The following is a 22,060-nucleotide window of genomic DNA, read 5'->3' as shown; positions in this document are numbered from 1 at the left end:
GTTTATAAGTTGTAACGTGGTGACACCCGTGCCCCCCCGTTGCAATCGCTGCGCTTCCCCCCACCCATACGCCCACCTAACACTAACCCATAACCCTTCCCTCACCTCACCCCTTTTCCTCCCACCCACCGGTGTCGGACAGATGGAGGCGACGGACTGGCACAACGAGGACCACCCTCAACAAGGAGCTTCGAGGCCGGCGACAGATCCACCCCTCCAGCAAATAAGGAGCAACGTGGAGTTTCCAGAAATGATGATGAAGCGGCCCAAATCGACGAAAACGTCCACCCGGAGCCATCTGTCGCCGAGCCCGAAGACCTCAGCCCACCGGTCACAGCAGGAAGTCCGTCAGCCCCATCGACCCCGATCACCGGTGTATCGAAAATCGATGATCGATCCATCCCGGGCCGGAAGAGGCCCCCTTCCAAAACCCCATCCCCTCCCAAAAAGGTCCTGCGACGGTCTCGTCGTCGCAGCGGCGACGACGAGCCGGCAATGAGCCTAAGGCTACGATTTAGAGAGCATATCGAAGTATTGAGAGAGCATAGAGTCATTGTTAAGCGAGTACCGTGTGAATTGCGAGTAGTGAGTGTGAGGCGTTTGGTAAGCCCTTTGATTACCATTCCTGTGATTACTTTGTTTGAGTGTTGGCAACGAACCCCTTCTCGCTTCGACCCCCTTTTTTGTCAACCCCCCCTTTTTTCTTGTAAACTACGCGTAACGTAGAGACCTCCGCGAGAACCCATCCTGACCCTGTACCTTTCCACCCCTAGCTATTCCCTCCTTGCGTACTCCCCCGCGAAAGTGTACGGACGTAAGTGCCCGAGACCCCTCCGTTGTGAATCCCCCAATACCCCTTTTCTCTCTCTCTTTTTTTGATTTCGGTTGCCACGTTACGTGGCTGGCGCCCAACGATAAATTGTATTTTGCGACGTCCCCTTTCTTTTGCTGTATAGAGTGAACCCCCGAAAGGGTCACAAAGTAATGCGGTTAATGTGCATATTTGTTAGCACGAACGTTTATTTGACTCAGTGTTTTCTTATTAGTACATACTATTGGAAAATGAAATGTGAAATAAGTGCTACCCTTAATAAAAAGAAAGTATTATTTCAATTGCTTGTGATTATCTCACAGTGATAGCAAAAGGAATAGAAAATTTATATCAGTACTATTTAATTCATGAGATTTTAGAAACAGTATCAACTGTATACAAGGTTGTCAATTATTATTTGTAATAAACATATTTATTCAACAGACAATGTATACATTTTATGTAGCACATTAATAAAAATGTAGTTTTTAAGGTTTATTTCTTTACAGACATTGGAGACATGACAATGAACATTTAAATGCATTTTATTCAATAAATATAGGAGCACTCAGTTACATGAACTGAAATAAACATGCTTGCAAAGTGTAACGTCCCGGAATTATTCATGAACACGCTACTGCGCCGACGCGTAGGGAGAGCGGTTCCCTAAGAGAAGGCGACTCGTATTTTTATATATATTAATAATAAAGGAAGGGATTATAGGTTCGGGTGGCACGCGGTAAAGGAGTAAAATCCAACGTTAATTCCTTTCTCAAAATAATAAGTGAATTTATTCAAGAAATTATGTGTTGTTCGTTTATAATGTGATAATAATAAAAAGGTAAGTAATATAAAAAGATAATATTGAATGTAATTAAATAATGAATGAATTGATGTAATTAATTATTGAATTTAAATAATGAATTGAATTAATGTAGTTAATTAACAAATGTTGCGCCCTGTTTTGAAATACAAAAAGAAAATAATTGTATTAGTTGAGTACAATGAGTACGCCCTGGATTGAAAAATACAAAGAAAATAACAATCGTGTTTGTGCTAAAATTGAAATACAATAAAAGAAAATTAGATTATTAGTTACAAAAATAATTCAACCTAAAATAAAAATACAGAGGAAAATAAATTGATTAGTAAACGCGGTTCTAGATACGATTATAAAACTTTAAGTATATAATTTGAATTTATAATATAATTTAATTTAATATAATTTAATTTAATATAATTTAATGAATTTAATAAATCGATCGTTTGTCGGGAAATTGGCCAAGATCCGTTCTGACGCTGTAGGAGCTAGCTCGTTCGGCCGCAGTTCGGTTTCTGGGCAACTTAGCCGTCACTGAACAGGCCGCATCCAAGGAGCTTCGGCTTTCGCTCGCTCGTTAAGGGCACAGACTCCTTCGAGGCCTCCTCCGAATCGATGTAAGCTCCATTGGAAAGAATCGGGCAATCGTGAAAACACATAATTGAGAAATTCGACATTTGACGGTGTGACATCTAACGTCATTATGCAGAATAAGAAACGAAAGTGAGGTGGCATAGTTGCCAAATCACATCATTTGAGAGTTCTATCGCGGTGTTGCCGCATCTGTGACCATCTAGCAAAATGAATTTGCTCGAGCCGAGCGAGATTTTGATTCCTGGCGGACATAGAAAAGGATAGCGCGAGAGAAAGAGAAGGAGTATCATGAATGAAACAACGTAGGGCCGATCGGCGGAAATATAGTCACACGCTACGACAGATTCGATGAGACTCTGTAATACACATAACGTACGCGACTATAAAACTTATAGGAATAAAAACTATATGGCATTAATAATTTCAGGAAAGGAATGAAAAATAAAGACATGTAAATTGATCTATAATATACAATATTTATTGATTGAAATATAATCAATAAATATAAACAATGCCTCTTCTTTCTCCGCGACGTCTACATCGTCGATTACCATGACAGCCACTCCAGCCACGTGTTATTGACATTTTTTTCATCTGAAATATAATAATGAATTTTAATATAATTGTACCTGCATATACAGGGCGTCCCAGTCTAAGTGTGACAGAATTATATTAAAATTCATTATTCATTTCTTTATTTCTTATTCTCTTCTTGAAATTATTATGTCAGGTAGTTTTCATTCCTATAAGTCTTATGGTCGCGTACTTACGTTATGTGTATTATTTCATTCATTCCACCCCTACCAGCACCACGAATCCGTCGTTCTTTGATGTTTCCGAACATAGAAAAGGATAGCGCAAGAAGGATAAACAAAGAGAGAAAGACTCGCAAGCACAACTCCAATATTATGCTACTAAATGTTGATCGATTTATATTGTGTTTAGCTTCATTTTAATGAGAAAAATCTTCTCCACATGATAGTGAAATTTTTATTAACAAAAAGTACCAAATAAAAAACTTTATTCTGTGCATTAGTATGGTCACATTGATACGGGACATTTAAATGAAGGCAATAAATCCCGGTTTCAGTCCCTCTTTCGTCTTTAGCTACTGACTCTTTCTAATCAGTGTTTACTGACTAGGCAATCAAATTTGAAAAATGATTCTCCTATTCCATAACAGTTGCGGAGTGGACCGGCAATAGTTATGTACATTTATCGAGTTTTCACTGTATATGGTGCAAGTTTTATAATTCATTTTTCTGGCATACCATTTCAAGTATTCTATCTGTCATTTAATTGACAAAAAAACATGATTATAAATATGAATAAAAAAGTTTGATGGTTGCACACATTAGTACATGTATTGTTTCATTCTCGGACCTCTTTCTCTCTCGAGCGCCCTATTCTTTTCTATGTCTGGCAGGAATTAAAATCGGCTCGAGCCTGTTGTAATTGTAACAGATGTGGCAACAGCGTGACAGAAGTCTTAATACGTTGCGGCAACTATGCCATACTTGTGGCTATATTCGCGTAGCCGTTTGTGGTGTCAAATTAGAATTTACATTTATCGACTGATTTGTGTTTTTATCGACCCCGATGATAACGTGGTCAAATATACCATCAATGCCTCTGACGGAAAATCAGTGAACTATTCTTCCATCTATTTGACGTCTGATGCGTGCAAATCGTAAATTTCGTTTTACGTCTTCCAGAAGTGATAAATTGTGAAAAATTGAATTTCAGTGACATTGTGCTAGTTCAAGGAAGGGTGGTCTGGTGTGCTATGGGTGAAAAAACCATTAAATCGTCCAATATTTGGTAAAATGCAGCCGAACGCAACATTCGGCAGCCATGTTGTCTGCTTACAACAGCGTCTGTCTCAATCTTACAGTGTCTAAAATACCATTTTTCTCAACGTATGGTGTTTATTAGCGTTGAAACGGACCAGACCACCCTGTGGTGAAGTCTACTCGTGGGTGCTGTACCCGCGAAAATTTCATTTCTGCAATTATCGAGACGAAAAACGAAATCTACGCAATCGAGTGTCTCTCTCACGCATGGCGTATACGTGCATGCTTTTCGTTGATTGTGTGAGTGCACGCATACAGGTCATGGCACAAGGAGTCTGTGCCCTTAAAGCTTGCTAGCGAACACTGCAGGACGGTATCGTCGCTCTAGAGCCAGTGTACTAAATAGGCCGCATCCAAGGAGCTTCGGTTTTCGCTCGCTCGTTAAGCTTGGGTGCGAACCTGACACGTAAGAGAACCGCTGCGAACCGATAGTTGAGCGCTCCGGGTCTGACGCAGAACCTTTGCCGCCTTGCCGACAAAAGAATCTAAGGTTACTGAATTCTATAAAAATCGTACCATAGACCCGTGTCGGACTACAATCAGAATCGAAGTGAAGAATCTTTGCGCGGCACGCTCGTATTTATACTGGAGAACTGCTGACGTAGCAGTTTTTTCTACCTGTACTTTTGATACCGGAAGTGTTTGGATTTTGACCTGCGCGTACGTGACTCCGCGCGTATCGCTATCTCTGTCTACGCACTGTTGTTGTCTCTTTCTATACCGCGCTTGTTCCTATCTCTTTCTACGCGCTGTTGCTGTCTCTATCTATTTATTTCGCGCGCTGTGTCGATCTTTTATCGACGCGGTAGAATTATCGACGCGACAATTATCGACATATATTTTGGAGTATAAAAATTTTTGTGTTAAATATAAATATTAATAAATATAAGATTTTTTTTAGTTATTAAGTATGAATATAATTATTTAAATCAAAATAGTACAATAATAAAAAAATGAACTGTTACAAATTTTAATTATAAAAAAAACGAAAAAATGAATAAATATTTTAATAAATACTAATTATTAAATTCTTCTTGTTTATTCTTCTTCCTGCTGGATGTTACAAAAGTATAAATCTTATTTAACTGACTACGGTATATTTCTATAGTTTTTCTTACAAAGTGTTTTTTATTTGCAGGTTTATGAGATGCTTTTAATATTTCATTCATATACAATAATGCGTGTACCTTGTCTGCGTAATTATTAACTGATTACTGACTATCATGCAATGTTTAAGAAAATGTTTAATTATATTTCATTTATCACTGAATGAAACATTAATTAATTTGTATTGTTATTCTTTATTACTTGTACTTTAGTGTTTAAACCTATTACAAAAGAATGACTGGGTTCTTACACCTGACGTTGATACAGTGTGGTTCGACTACATTTTTCCTTACTAACTAAGAAACTTATTATATACACTACTTTTAACTATTATACAATCACAAAATTTATAATCTTATTTTGTTTATATCTTAATTAACAAAAGCATGTGTATGTATATATAATTTGTTATGATTTTCGCTTTCCATTTATGAGATATAATTTAATGACAAATTTTTGTTGAAATCCTGATAGAAGATAAAATCATTTAGGTTTAATTCATCTATTAGATACTGAATTGAAAGAAAAATTCGTAATTTATATACATATAACCTAACATGTGTCAAACTACAAAAAACACAACCAGCATTTTGTAATGTGACATCTCTGTAATATCTACAGATTCCAGTTACTAGATATTTTAAAGTTCTCGATAGTCGACTCTTTCGAAAATTGTCGTTACTAATGTTGCGCGATTCTTCGTGATTCTAGGGATTTTAAGATCCCAGGAACGTGGGTAAGCTGCCCGTGGAGCGCTAAAGCACTCTGCTCACGTGAATTATTTTAAAGTAATAATGTAATGTAATGTAATGTAATAGTTTATTGTTCCCCATTGGGGTTACAAGGCGCTTTATTAATACGCAAGGAGCGTTCCCCCAACCTTGCTTACATTAATATCCTGCCTTCCAAATTCTAAATTCCGTTATAAATAAAATACACTATAATCAAACCAAAATAAAATAAAATAAGTACAACGCATCAGAAAATCAAAATAAACTAACTATTCCCCTTGTATCTTATTCCTATCCTATTCTATTATTACATTTAATTATCTTAACCGAAATCAACAGAAAAATTATACTGAATCCACCGGTACTAAAAATAAATCAGAATAGTCAAAATAATCAGACTAACCTTTATATGTATTTATATAATGTAATATGCACTTAACCAAACTATATTGAAATAAAAAAAATATCTGAACTATAATACTGAATCCCCTATCAACTAGTTAACTTGTAGGAGTAATATACGAACAGCAGTCTGATCTCAAACTTAAAATAACAATAAACTAAAAATAAAAATACAAATAAAGAATAGCAAATAATAAAAAATAATAACACAGAATAGAGGAAATACAAATAAAATAACCAAATATGCATATAGAAAAACATCCGACCTCGCCACTTTGCCACCTTGTGGCCTGATCCTGGCACTTAACTTAAATAGGTTCACTTAAATTAAATTAGATCACATTAAATACTTGCAGGTACTATCTGTCCTCTATACTAAAATTGTAACAAAAATATATTTTCTTCTTTGCCAGTCTCAGCTGCCTCCGAGGTTTGGCTTTGGCTCTTCTGCTCGGTTCGTCTTCACCTTTCCTCTTCCTCTTTCTTCTTCTTGTTATGTTCTTTTCTTTTCGTTCCCTCTCTCTTCTTCTCGTTCCTGCTGTCTATTTCTGCTTCCACTCTCCTTTACTCTCTTCCCACACCCACTCCTTGCCTTCTATCCATAACTTTCTGTTACTAAACTCTACTTCCTTCCCCTTTGCTCTTTCCTCCCTAGCCTTATCTTTTATTTTCCATCTTATCCTCCTTTCCTCCCTTGATAGATCTTCCTCTACGCTCACCTTCCAGAATTCCCAGATATAGTTTTTCTTCCTTAGTATTTTCCTGCAATCATCCTCCTCCTCCAACTCTGTTAAAACAATTTTCCTTCCTCCATCTCCTGTCACCTCCGTCATCTTCCTTATTTCTACTTTTTTCCCCATTATTTTTATTCTTCTACTCCTTTCCTCTTTCTCTTCTCCACCTACATTTTTCCAAACTATCGTTCTGCTCCTTCTTTCTTTCCTCTCCCTTTCTCTTATCCTTTCCCAGCTGTCCGCCCAGCTTTCCTCCTCTTCCTTCTCTTGTTTCCTTTCTTCTTTCCACCTTCTTTTCTCTTCTTCTTCTTCTTCCGTCTCCTCTCCCCCTTTATCTTCATCTTTCTTCTCTTTACTAACCTCCACCCCCTCATCCTCCTCTCCTTTCTCTTTTCTTCCTCCCTTCTCTTCTTCTTCCTTTTCTCCTGTCCTTATTTCCCTGGCCTTTTGTGGCGCTGTTACTTTTGCTTTTTTCTTTTCTTCTTCTCATTTCCTTTTTCTGATTTTCCCCTCTTCTCTTTTCATTCCTTCTACTTCCTCTTTATTTCCTCTGCTTTTCTCTTCTTCGTCAATCTCATCCGAGTTCCTGCTTTCCTCTTCGCTATTGTTTTCGTGATCTTCCTCTTCTTCTTCGTCCCTCCTTTTGCTCTTCTTCCCTTTTTCCCTTCCCGCTCCCCCTTTCTTTATCTCCTACTTTATCTCCCCTAACTCCTCCCTAATCTTTTTTAACTCCTCTATCACAGCTTTTCCCCACGCGCCTTCCATGGTTCTTCAGTATCTCCCCTTTTTCTATCCTTTTACCTTTTCTTCCTATCCACTATTAACGCACGATTCGTCTTCCACTTATGCGTTCCTTTGTCTCGTTTCCTGTGCACGTGTTTGCTCACGCTTGCCAACCTACTTTTTCCTGCTCCCGCCGGCCTGCCACCTGTTGCGTGTTTCCCCTCCCATTTTCTTCCCTAGTCTTATGTCGGTATTGTCGGTTTCTGCTTCTCCTTCCTCCCTCGACCCCTTCCTGTACTCCTCTACTTCTTTCATCCACTCCTCTCCTTCACTCCCTCCTCCCATCAGTTCTTTCACCTTCTCTTGCCATCCCTCTTTTCTCGATTTCCCTCTAGCGCACCTTTCCCATATGTGCTCCCACGTTTCCTCTTCCCACCCGCAAACTCTACATTTCCTCTTGTCTTCTTTTTCCCAGTATTCTGATTCCTTAATTTCGTTTCCTAGCCTGAATCTAGCCATTCTTCTCCATCTTTCCTCTCTCCATCCTTTTTCTAAGTATCCTGGTATTCCTGGCTCCTTTATCATTTTGTACCATTTATTATATCTTGATTCCATTATTCTTTCCCATCTTTCTTCCTCCTGTATCAGTCTATCCTTCTCTTCGATTTCCTTATATTCCATCTCCCCACTTCGTCTTTTGTTCTCTATCTCTCTCATTTCTATCCCCCTCTCCTGAAAGAACCTCTCTCTTTCTTCCTCCCACTTGTTTTTCTCTCCTCCTCTTCCTTCGTCTCTAATTAGTTGCTCCCAACAACTCCTGGCCAGCTCTCCTCCTCTCCCTTCCCATAATTTTCTTTCGAATCCCCATGCCAACTTTCCTGATCTTGTTCTCATTTTCCACCTTTTCAGTTCCTCTTTTAGCAAGTATCCAGGGGTGCGCCAGTCCACCCCCAGCGTCCATCTCATGTACCTCTCCTGAAGCCCCTCTATTTCCTTCCACTCCTTCCAACCCCAAATCTCAGCTCCGTACGATATTACCGTCCACACTAGCTTATCCCATAGCCAAATTCTTCTTTTCCAGTTTTTACCAAATTTTCTTTTCCCAATTCCCCACACTTGTCTCATCACTACCCCCGCCTTTATCATCCTATCTTTTATTTGTGCCTCGTTTCTTTTGAACACATATCCTAGGTATTTGAACTGTCCTACCTCCTCTATTTTCTTTCCTTTCCACCACCAGTTCGACGTTTTCCATCTCCCCGCCCCTTTCCTAAATCTCATTATTTTCGATTTTTCCTGGTTCAGCTCTAGTCTTTTCTCGTCCAGGTACCTTTCTAGTCTTTCCATCATCGCCCTCATCTCCCACTCTTCTTCCGCCAGCAACACCACATCATCCGCATAGGCCAGTGTATATATTTTCTTTTCCCCAATCTTTATCCCTCCTCCCCCTCCCTTACTCATCCTCTCTTCCATGTCTGCTGTCAGTAAATTGTACAGCAGCGGGCTCAGTGGGCATCCCTGCCTCACGCCTTTCGCTGTCCAGAATGGTTCTGTCACCCCTTTGTCTGTCCTTACCCTGCTTCTAGTCTCCCTCAATACCTCCTTTACCCTTTTCCTCAGTCCCTCTCTTACACCCCTTTTTCTTAGTGCTTCCATCAGTACTCCTCTGTCTACCGAGTCAAATGCTGCCCTCAGATCTATGAAAAAGGCTATCACTTTTTGTTGGCGAAATTCCCTACGTACACGCAGCGTGACGGAGTTGGCAGCGAAAATAGTTCGTTGGTGCGTCGTTACCGATAGCGGCAGCACCTCTCGGGCCCACTTTGTCCACGCGGTCCCCTCTCTACGCCGGAACCGGCACGATCGACGCCATGATCGATTTCCTTCTTCTTGATCGTACGCTTCAAGTGTAAGCACGTCGCTGTTGCCCACGCTCACGATACGCATCAAGTTCGACCTCGTTGTTAATTTAACAAGTATAGACCACGCCGTGTCCACGCGATTACTTTCAAGTGTAATTTAGACCGCGCATTGCCCACGCATTTTCGGTGTATTATTCATTGACCACGCATCGTCCACGTATTACTATTGTACATTCAGACCACTGCGCAGTGATTGTTTCACGTTGTCTTTGTGTTTGTTAAACTGGTTGACTATTTTGACGCGCAATAAACGAGTGTTTGTTGCAAAGTGTGCCTCAATTATTTCTGACCTCGCTGCCCACGTGAACTCGCAAACATTTGTTGGTCCTTCGAGCCGGATAGAGGCACGCTCGGTTTCGAAGACACGTGTAACGGTCGGAGCCGCCATTACGCGTAACGGCCACGCCCGTTAAACGAACACGCAGTGCAGTTTCGAGTGAGGTGTCACAGAATTACAGTGACTCTCAAGTTTTGAAACGTTTCCCTTCGTGTAGTGACCACGCAGTGAGTTTCGACGTACAACATGCCGAAATCGCGGGACACCTCACCGGCCTCGCACGACAGCTCGGCCCGCTCCAGCAAGGCGGACGAGGAAACGACCACGGCGCCCCCTCTTCTAGAAGTCCCGGAAGAGACGACTCAGTCCTCGCAGACCACACGCCCACGCTCGCCAGCACGCCTCTCCTCTGAGCTTCAGGTCCGCGCAAAGATGCAGGAGGAACGCCTGGACACGATGCTGTCCATCGTGGAAGACTTGCAGGCATCAACCGCGAAGGAGCCTCTGACCATCATCGCGTCAGAGGTGGAAATTACGAAAACCACCCTGATGGAGATGCACTTGATGTTCCATCAAGAGCATCAAGCCCTCAGCCGTCTGTGGCCGGTGTCACAGCTTGACCACGGCTATTACAAAACGAAGGTGGCCTCGCAGGAGGAGAAGGTCGTACTGACGGCCCGAAAGCTGATTGCTCAGCTGGAGCATCGACTTGCACCCAGCACGACCACGCAGACCACGACGTCCACGCAGCCACTTGCAGCCAAACGATCACGCTTGCCTGAAATTGCACTCCCCAAATTCGAAGGGGAGTACAACAGATGGCAGGCTTTTAAATCTGCCTTCACATCGGTGATAATGGAACGCGACGACCTCGCAGAAGTGGACAAGCTCCACTACCTCAAAGGAGCAGTTTCAGGCAACGCAGCCCACGTCATTGCTCATTTACCCGCTACAAACGAGGCCTTCCAAAAGGCCTGGAAGCTTCTCGATGAGCGGTTTGAGAACAAGCGGCTCAATGTCCAGTCCTACATGGACCGGATCTCTGATTTGAAGCCAATGAAGCAGCGAAGGGCCAGCTCGCTGATCAAGATGACGAACATCATCGGCGAAACGCAAGAGGCTTTGACCACGTTCGGGCTCAATGATCCTCACTCCTGCTTCTTACTGAACCACCTCGTCAGGCTGCTCGATTCAGACACGCGAGAACGCTGGGAGTCTTCTTTGAGCGCTCAGACGGACTATCCGACGATGTCGCAGCTCACGACATTCTTGCTGGGACGAGCCCGAACATTGGAACAGCTGGAGCGGGTGGCCGAACAAAAGACGCCGCAGAACACGCAGACCACGTCAGGACGCCCCGCCAGTCGCGACATCCGGCTGGTGCAACAGCGAGCTTCCGTCCACGCAGCCGCCGCAACGCAGTCCACGACAACGACGACCACGTCCTCTGCACGCCCACGCACCTCAGCGCTCTATCCTTGTGCGCTCTGCGCCAAGGATCATTTCTTGACATCGTGCCCTGCATTCAGGGACAAAACCGTGGATGAGCGGATAACTGTGGTGAAGGCTCAGCAGTTGTGCGTGAACTGTTTGGGCCACCATAATCTGAGAAGCTGCCGTACAGCACAACGGTGTAAGCTCTGCAATGAGCAGCACCACACGGCATTACATGGTGGCAACCTCATCAGGGTGTTGGTGCCATTCCCGCAGACCTCGCAGCCCGCGACCGCCTCCACGTCTTCGCAGCCCACGGCGAAGGCATCACAGACCACGCAAACACAATCAGCACAACATTGAGATGTTGGTGCAGTCGTCGACGCCCACGCAGCCTGCTCAGCCCACGCATTAAAGGACCACGCAGCCCACGCATTAAAGGACCACGCAGCCCACGCATTCAGACCACGCAGACCACGGACCACACTTCTAGCAACAGCACTCGCAAGAGTGCACACCGACCTCGCAACGCAGCAAGTAAGAATTCTGATCGACTCAGGCTCTGAAGTTTCTCTTATTTCAGAGTCTTTAGTTAACCAGCTTAGACTCAGACGGAAACGCTCCTCGTTGGATGTCCACGGAGTTGGTGGAGCAAGGACCTCGCAGACAAATGGAGTGGTCAATATTACACTCCATTCTAATTACAGACCACTCGCAGTCACCGTTCAAGCACACGTGCTTACAAAGGTGACCACTTGCTTGCCATCAGAACCACCATCTCAGCCAACGCAGCCATCGCACTTGGAGAAATTGAACCTCGCAGATCCTCAATTTCTCGTCTCAAGACCGGTGGACATCATTCTCGGAGCGGACGCATACGGGCAAGTCATCAAGCCAAATATTATTCGGAACACGTCATCACCGTTGATCGCTCAACTCTCGATTTTCGGTTGGCTCATAATCGGGCCCCTCGAGGGCACTCAGACAATTCGCAGGACTTCTCATCAAGTGACAGTCAATAATACTGATCGCCAATTGAGTGAGTTACTCAGCCGCTTCTGGACGCAGGAAGAGCCACCGCAGGACACGGCACCCTTGCTCACGCCAGACGAGCAAGAGTGCGAAGATCATTTCAAGACCACGCATTCAAGAGACTCCGCTGGAAGATACATTGTGCGATTGCCGCTCAAAATTCATCCTCGAGCACTTGGCAATTCTTATCAGACCGCGCACAGTTGCCTTCAACGGACTCTCAGACGATTCAGCAAGGACGCCCAGTACAATCAGCTGTACACCAAGTTCATGCTCGAGTATGAGCAACTTGGTCATATGGTAAGACTGAACAACGACTCAATAACTAGTCCGTTTCAGTACTTTCTTCCGCATCATGGCGTTCTGAAGTTGGGCAGCACCACCACCGCATTGCGTGTGGTTTTCAATGGCTCCAGTCCAACTTCATCAGGATACTCGCTGAACGATCTTCTACATACTGGTCCAAATCTGATGCTGAATATAGCAGATCTTCTCATTTGGATACGAAGATACAAACATCTGTTTGCAACTGACGTCACGAAGATGTACCGACAAATTAAGGTGCATCCAGACGACTGGAGCTTGCAGCAGATACTCTGGCTTGATGACACGCAGAAAGAAACGCAGTACCAGCTGACCACGGTCACGTACGGAACGAAAGCTGCACCGTACTTGGCTGTCCGAACACTCTTGCAACTCGCTGATGACGAAGGGTCGAAATATCCCCTTGCCGTGGAACCCATCAAAAATGGCAGGTATGTCGATGACATTTTTGGTGGCGCAGACACCGCAGAACATCTACAGGACGTTGCAAATCAGCTAACGCAGTTGTGTCAAGCGGGTGGATTTCCACTCGCAAAATGGCATTCCACAAGCAAATCGTTGCTAGAAGACCTCGCACCAGAACAGACCAACGCAGCAATTTCATTCGACGACTGCGCAACCAAAATTCTCGGAATTAAATGGATTCCACATCAGGACACGCTGAACTTCTCGACCATATCAGCTACGCAACGCACGCAATTTACAAAACGCCTCATTCTCTCCGAAGTAGCTCAACTCTTTGATCCACTCGGTTTTGTTGCACCTGTAATTATCAGAGCTAAAATTCTTATTCAAGAGCTTTGGTTACAGGAACTCAGTTGGGACGACATTCTGCCGCTTCACATCACTCAACGATGGTTATGCATCAGGGAAGATTTAACCAGCTTGGCCAAGCTTTCCATCCCTCGATGGTTCAACACCACGACCACGTCTACAGTTGAACTTCATGGCTTCGCTGATGCATCAGTCCTCGCGATGGCAGCCGTCGTCTATCTCGTCGTACACGCACCGTCCACGGGTACCCAAGTTTCTCTCGTCTGCTCGAAAACGCGAGTGACACCACTCAAACGTCTAACCATCCCGAGGTTGGAGCTCACAGCAGCGCTGCTACTCTCTAAACTGATACGGCATGTTCACGCTACTTTGAACATGACCGTCTCTCAAACATTTTTGTGGACGGACTCAGAAGTTACGCTGGCATGGATCAAAACGCACCCCTCCAAATGGAAGGATTACGTTCGCAACAGGGTAATCCAGATCCAGGAGATCACGCAGAACTTTCACTGGAGGCATGTACCAGGATCATCGAATCCAGCTGACTGCGCGTCAAGAGGCATGACGACAGAACAGCTTCAACAGCACACGCTTTGGTGGACGGGACCACCGTGGATCGCGCAACCACAGAACTCATGGCCCAAGCAGACCAGTGTTGACGCAGACGAGTTGGGCGCCCTAGAAGCTCGTGCTGTCGTTGCACTCCACACGGCAAACGCAGTAAAAGAATATTCATGGGAACTGATCTATAAATATTCTTCCTTTCACAGACTACTCAGAATCACCGCTCTTTGCCTCAAATTCGTGGACAAGCTGTTCAAACGAAAGGACGCTTCGCCCACGCATTCTATCTCGGCAGCTGATATGGAAAGGGCCAGAATCTACTGGATTCAGGCCACGCAATCCGCATTTTTCAAAGACGAACTCGCTGCATTCGCCAAGGGAACAACGCTTCCAACCACTCATCCATTCACGAGGCTCACCGCTTACCTCGACCATCAGGGAATCGCCAGGGTAGGCGGACGCCTCCAACATTCAGACCTCTCTCACGATGGCAAACATCCTGTTATTCTGCCTCGTGATTCACGACTCTCTGCACTGCTCATCGACCACGCACATCGTCAGACCATGCATGGAGGTACGCAATCCACCCTCGCTTTTCTCAGACAACGCTACTGGATTCTCGGTGGACGAGCTCCAGTGAAAACGCATATCCTGAGGTGTGTGAAGTGTGCTCGGCAGAGGGGGATCCGTGCCCATCAACTGATGGGCCAACTACCTCTTTGTCGGGTCACTCCATCACGCCCGTTCACCCACACAGGGGTGGACTACGCAGGACCGCTCACGCTGAAGACTTGGAAAGGCAGAGGAGCCAAGACGCAGAAAGGGTGGATTTGTGTATTCGTCTGTTTCGCAACATCAGCTGTTCATCTGGAAGTTGTCACCGATTACTCAGCCGACGCGTTCATCGCAGCATATCGCAGATTCGCAGCAAGAAGAGGAACTGCAGCCTCTCTCTACTCAGATTGCGGTACCAACTTCCAAGGAGCAGACGCACAATTGAGAAAGCAGTTCAACGACAGCACACGCGAAAATCAAGACCTCGCAGCTCTACTCGCCAAAGATGGTACACAGTGGCACTTCAACCCTCCTGCCGCTCCACACATGGGTGGAAAATGGGAGGCGGTGGTTAAGTCTCTCAAATTCCATCTGAGGAGGACGATTGGAGATGCTTTGCTGACGTTCGAGGAATCAATAACATTGCTCGCGCAGATCGAAGCCATCCTCAATTCAAGACCGTTGGAACCACTCAGCGATGATCCAGACGACCTCTCAGCCCTCTCACCAGGACATTTCCTGATCGGATCGCCGCTCAACGCAGTGCCAGAGCCTACTCTTCTCGACGTCTCAGTCAACCGATTGTCAAGGTGGCAATTTCTGCAGCAGCGTCTCCAACAATTTTGGAGGCTCTGGTCCACAGCAGTATCTTCAACGACTCCAAGCAGTCTCGAAGTGGCATCACCCGTCAAATGAGATCAAGGTAGGCACTCTTGTTCTTATTACTGATGAACGCTTGCCCCCAGGAAAATGGCCCATGGCTCGAGTTCTCAAACTCCTACCAGGCAAGGACGGATTGACCAGAGTCGTCGAGCTCAAGACGGCCACCACGACGCTCACGCGGCCCATCGCCAAGCTGGCCATTCTACATCAGCCTTCTCAGGACAACTCGGACACGCAGATCACATCATCGACCAGTCGCTGATGGCCGGGGGGAAATGTTGGCGAAATTCCCTACGTACACGCAGCGTGACGAAGTTGGCAGCGAAAATAGTTCGTTGGTGCGTCGTTACCGATAGCGGCAGCACCTCTCGGGCCCACTTTGTCCACGCGGTCCCCTCTCTACGCCGTAACCGGCGCGATCGACGCCATCATCGATTTCCTTCTTCTTGATCGTACGCTTCAAGTGTAAGCACGTCGCTGTTGCCCACGCTCACGATACGCATCAAGTTCGACCTCGTTGTTAATTTAACAAGTATAGACCACGCCGTGTCCACGCGATTACTTTCAAGTGTAATTTAGACCGCGCATTGCCCACGCATTTTCGGTGTATTATTCATTGACCACGCATCGTCCACGTATTACTATTGTACATTCAGACCACGCGCAGTGATTGTTTCACGTTGTCTTTGTGTTTGTTAAACTGGTTGACTATTTTGACGCGCAATAAACGAGTGTTTGTTGCAAAGTGTGCCTCAATTATTTCTGACCTCGCTGCCCACGTGAACTCGCAAACACTTTTCCTTTTGCCTTCTTTATTTGCCTGTTCACCAGGAAGTTTAACGTGTATATGTTGTCGATTGTTCCCATCTCTCTTCTGAATCCTGTCTGGTTTGGTGGCAGTAATCCCTTTTCTTCTACTTCCTTTCGTATATTTTGTAAAGCGTTGGCATCAACGTCACTCCCCTATATTCCGTTACTCTTGTCCCATCTCCTTTTTTCTTAATGGGCGCTATTATCCCTTCCTTCCAGCCCTCCGGCCATCCTTCCCCTTTCCACACCCTATTGCATATTTCCCAGACCCAATTCAATATCTCTTCCCCTCCGTATTTCCACACCTCGTTGGGGATCTCGCCCCCCCCCCCGTCGCTTTTCCATCTTTCAGCTTCGCCACCACTTTTCTTATTTCTTCCTTACTTATGTCCTCTTCTCCGTCCCCTTCCTGGTTTCTTTCACCGCCCAGCACTACTTTTTCCTCTGCACCTCCCAGCAGGGTAATAAAGTGTTTCCTCCACTCCTCTTCCTTTATTCCCGTTTCCCTTCTTCCTCTTCTTTTTCTTTCTCTGTTTATTATCTTCCATACCTCGTTTTCTGTTTTTGCCTCTTCCACCTCTTTTTCGAAATATTCTATCACCTTTACCTTCTTTGCTTCGCATAACTTTCTATATTCCCTCTTTCTCTCTTTGTAGTCTTCCTCTTCTGCCTTTCTCTTCCTCCAATCTCTTAGCGCCTTTCTCACTTCTTCCTTCTTCCTCCTACACTCCTCGTCCCACCACCCTTTTCTTTTACGCTTTTTTACTCCTTTTCTTCCTTTTTCGAGGCCCTTTCTAAATTCTTCCATCATTGTCTCTATATCCTCCTCCAGCTTTCCTCTCCTCTCCCTCCATCTAACTTCCTTTCTGAACCTTTCCCTTCCCTGCTCCGACCAGCTTCCTCTCGCCATTGGCCTTTCTTTCCCTCCTTCCTCTTCTTTTCCCGTTCTCCTCCCTTCTATTTTCAGTATCATTGGGTGGTGGTCTGAGTCAATTCTGTCCCCTATCTCCATTCTTTCGATTCTCTCTTTGCTCCCCTCTTCTGCTATTACATAATCTATCACAGTGTTCCCTCTGGCTCCCGTATACGTGAATTCCCCTTCCTCGTCTCCGCTTAAGTTTCCATTCAGTATCTCCCAGCCCGTCCCCTTCAGGGTCCCTAGCAGTACTCTCCCATCTGAATTTTGTTTTTTATCCTTTGATCTTCTCCGTCCCTCCACCTCTTCCCCCACCTACCTCTTCACACCCCCTCCTTCCTCCTCTACCTCTTCTATTCTTGTCCTCAGTTCTTTCATTTTTTCCTCTATGTACTCGTTCACGTATACCCCTACTATCCTCCATTTTTCATCTCCCCTCTTGATCTCCGCTGTCATTAATCCGCCCTTTTCTTCTTCATTTATTATCTTACCCTCTTCTCCCATCATGTACTCCTTCACCCCCATCAGCATTCCTCCCATTGCCCTTCCTTTTTTGTTCTTTCTTTTTGCCAACTGCGCTTCCCATCTGTATCCTTTTGGTAGCTCTCCTTTCACTCTGTCCTAACCTTTCTGCTCTAGCCATGTCTCCATTAGAACTACTACGTCCCATTGTGCGATCGTCTTCCAGAAGCCCTCATCTTTGTTTCTAACCCCCGCACAGTTCCAAAATCCTATTTCCCACACTTCCCTCTCCCCCCCTCCCTCTTTGCCCTTTTCCTTTATATTCTCTCTTGTCTCAGCTTTTTTCCCTTCCTTTTCCCTCCCCTTTCTCTTTTTCTCCTGTTTTTTTTCTTTTTCCTTCTCCTCCTTCTTGCCTCTCCCCTTTTCTCTCTTTTCTTCCCTACTTACTTGCTCCTCTCCTTCTCCTCTTTTATCCCTCAGTTCTCTTCCCCCGTCTTACTCGCCTCTCCCTGTTTTCCGTGCCACTCTTTCCCACCTCCATCCTTTAACGTCTCGGTCTCCTCATCCCACCTCCACCATTTACCTTCTATTCTTATTTTCCCGTAATCCACCCATACGTTTCTCCCCTTTTCCCTTTCTTCCTTTGCGATTTTTCTTATCTTCCATTGTATCCTCCTTTCCTTCCATGTCAGGTCCTCTTCTATTCTTTCCTCTCCCCCCCTCAGTGCTTTCTTCTTCATCATCACGATTCTCTTGTGCTCCAAGGACCTCAGTCTTAGCTGTACCATATTTACTTCTCTCCCCCCTTCCGTATACCCTACTGGCTTTACTTCCTCTATTGCGTCTTGTACTCCAATCTGCTTCATTATCTCTTCTGCTCTCTCCTTCATCGCTTCTCTCTTCACTTTTATCCCTTTAATTATTATGTTCTTTCTCCTTTCCTCTTTTTCTTTCCTCTCCCATTTCCTCTCTAGTTCTCTCAGCCTGCTTGCTACCGCCTCTCCTCCATTCTTCTCCTTTCTTTGCTCTTCTGCTCCCCTCTCCCATCTTTTCATTTTCTCTTCAAATGTTCTCCAGTTATTGTTTTCTTTCTCCTTTTCCCCTCTTTCTATTTCCTCCACTTTTTTCATTAGTCTTTCCATTTTCTTTTGCATATCTCTTTTTTGTTCCAGCCAGTTATCCTCCCTTTCCTTCATTTCCTCCTTTATCTTCCCTATTTCTCCTTTTATTCCTGCTATCTCCTCTCTCATTTCTATTCCTAGTGTCCTTGTGCTTGCTTCTATCCTCTCTCCCAGCTCCTTTTGCCCCTCTCCTAACTTTTTCATCATCTCTTTTAATTCTCCAATTCCTCCTTCTTCCTCCGTTTTCTCCTTTTTCCTTTCAGGGGATCTCTCTATTAGGTTACTTTCTCTAAAAATCCACCCCTCTACTTGTGTAGGGTCTCCCGCTCCTCTTTCTCCCCCCTCCTCCTCCCCCTGATCCGCTCCTCTCTTCCGCTTCCAAATTTTCTCTATGCTTGGCATATTTCCTGTACTTAAACTCTTTTCTCTCTTCAGCGCCTCTACGTTAGTCGGTCTGCCTCTTCTCACCCCTTTGTCCGCTTTTCCTATCTCTTCCTTTCCTTCTGCTGTTTTTCTCAACTCTTTCGTTTCTTCTTTCCTACGCTGACCTCCGTCTCCGATTCTTCCTGGCTCTTCCTTATCCCCCGGCATTCCTTCTGCCTTCCTATTTTCCTTCCTGTCCCCTAGGTGTCGCTTCCTGCACCTTCCTTTCTCGCGTTGCCGCGCTTTCCTATCTTCTGCTTTCTCTAACCTCACACTTTTGTCGCCCTTTCTGTCGGTCCTCTCTTTTCTTTTCTCCCTGTGATTTTTCTTTTATCCTGCACTGCTCCTCCTTCTTTGCTCTCCCCACTCACTTTTTCTACTATCCTTGTTTTTCGCTTTTTCACTTTTCACCTTTTCACTCTTTACTCGCTTCACTCACACGTCACACGTCCGTTCGCAACCGCTGCCTGCACGGGACTCCTATTTTAAAGTAATAGTAAACTGATTTAAATTATTTAAAATGAACTAAACTTTTAATAACGATTAACTTTAAGTTTAATGAATTAGAACAAGAACAATAAATTGAATTGAAATTAATTGTTTTACACGAGTACTTCTCTTGAGCGGTTACAAAGAACAAAGGACAAAAGATAAAGCACGCGATTCCGCAAGGTTCCCCTATATATACAGCTCCTGATCACTAAGTAAATCATCGTTAGCAACGCTCATTAATTCTATCCATTACTAACATTTGATAACGAAAAACCGATTCTCTTCTACTGATCGAGCTGTATAATAAGGTATCCTTGATAACAAAATACTGTTCTTCCTTTACAATTTAAATTTGATGCACTTCAGCTACCACATTCAACTTTCTTTACAACCTAGTTCATAATTTATACAGCCTGGTTCACACCAGCGAGGATCGCAACACTAAGTTGTCGACCACCTGGCGAGGTTGTTATCCCGACGACGTCGCCTGTCTATTGCTGTCTATGACTGACAGAGACGACATCATCGGGTCGTTGGCCTAGTGGACAGCTGATAGCAGCTGATAGTTTGAGAAAGTAAACACTCTCGGTTTCGACCGGAGCATAACAAAACCTATCTCTGGGTTTCGCTAGAAAATTTTGAAATATTGGAGACTATCAAGAAAAAGAATTGTAACTGGCACAATATATTGTCGGATTAAATGTAATTAATATTATCTAGTACAATTGTCAAGAAATTTAGTGAATTCCGTTTCGTAAGATTTTAGGTTATGTTTGCCTATGGTGAAATAAAACTAATTCATAGTACTTGAATTTCCTTTTCTACCTTTTCTCCATAAGTCTTCTTTGAACAAGATCGTTTCTAAATGTTTTAATACTTTTTCTGATTAGACTGAGTATTGGAATATTTCAGTTGGACTGTTGTAGTTGGATGAAATGAATTTGAGATTTGTAAATACAATACAAGTGATACAGAATAGATGAGAGTGAAAGGTGAAGTCTCATTTTCTCTTATTAATTTATTTATTTAAAATATTCTGACATTATGATTTACAAAACAAACTTATGTAATTTAATAATCCTCTTCTTTTGATAATTTGTTCAATGTATCTATCAAATTCTTTTACTCCATAATTTTTTGGTTGTGTTACGTATCCGTCTTGGAAATTTCCTTATATGGTGTTACAAACCCTTCTCAAGAAATTTCCTTATATGGAATCGGATGTGTGCACCCGACACCAACCGTCTTCTAGAAAATTCGAGACCAACGCAAAGCAAGGGCGCGGTCCTACGGGTCACGTAGAGTCAGTCCCCACCACTCTTTTTACTCTAGTTTTTGAGTATAAAAAGGGTGGCGACAAGGGCACCTCGGGTCTAGTTGAAGTCTAGAATCAGTTCGATACACGTCAGTACGTTCTTTTCGGATAATCTCTGCAACGAGGAAACTCTGCGAGATCGGGTATTCAAGTCCCTTTCAAGCACTCACAGTAACTATACAGTACGTTGTCGGCTGTTAAGCATTATTATAATCGTTGTAATCCGCCCCCGTTTGCTCGTGTTCGTGAAAACCGAGAAGGATTAGATTCTTGCTTCGCGGAATCGAAACTAAACTTTATTTATTCAACTCATTTCAAACGTGCAACCTAGAGTGCAATTCATTGAATACCGCGACAATTACACACAACAATTGTAAGGTCCGGAATAGAGAATAAACTCAAACTAGTTTAATTTACATACTATTGTACAATTATATTTACTGTCCAGAAACCCACTAAGGTGTACCTTTACCGCTCGAGGTACATCAATCAAGTTACGAGACCTAATACTAACGCTTCCTGCGGCTCCCTACGTTAGCCATACGTAGGTTCGTCCGCATATCACTCTCCTGAGGCTCCCTACGTTAGCCATACGTAGGTTCGTCCTCCACTCTACACCTTTCCTGTGGCTCCCTACGTTAGCCATACGTAGGTTCGTCCACCATAGCCAACCTCCTGGAGCTCCCTACGTTAGCCATACGTAGGTTCGTCTCCACGTCTACTTCCTTAGGCTCCCAGTGTTAATAACAACACTGGTCAAGCCATTAACAATTACCATATACCTAAATTAAGCCCCGGCTACGCAGCCGCCCCCTCCGGCTCGTAACAAAACTGGTGGCAGCGGTGGGATCCACTGAATAAATATCCGTAAGGATACCGTGGATACAACTGGACTTGTATTATAATTGTTCTATAGGATTTTCGCGTTAAAATGCCAGAAACCAGGCTTTCGGCTGACGAAGTCGCGAATCTTACCTTAACA

At 44.2% G+C, this 22,060-nt stretch overlaps 1 protein-coding gene across 1 annotated transcript; it reads right to left on the bottom strand.

Moving 5' to 3' along the window:
• Positions 1–18,203: 18,203 nt before the first annotated feature.
• On the bottom strand, positions 18,204–19,439 carry LOC114881505 (uncharacterized protein PF11_0207-like). Its single transcript, XM_029198314.2, has one exon. The coding sequence runs from the start codon at positions 19,437–19,439 to the stop codon at positions 18,204–18,206; it is 1,236 nt and encodes a 411-aa protein (XP_029054147.2).
• Positions 19,440–22,060: the final 2,621 nt, after the last annotated feature.

The sequence above is a fragment of the Osmia bicornis genome, chromosome 7 (assembly GCF_907164935.1).
Source record: "Osmia bicornis bicornis chromosome 7, iOsmBic2.1, whole genome shotgun sequence".
Lineage (NCBI taxonomy): Eukaryota > Metazoa > Arthropoda > Insecta > Hymenoptera > Megachilidae > Osmia > Osmia bicornis.
This window is presented reverse-complemented; position numbering and strand designations above follow the sequence as displayed.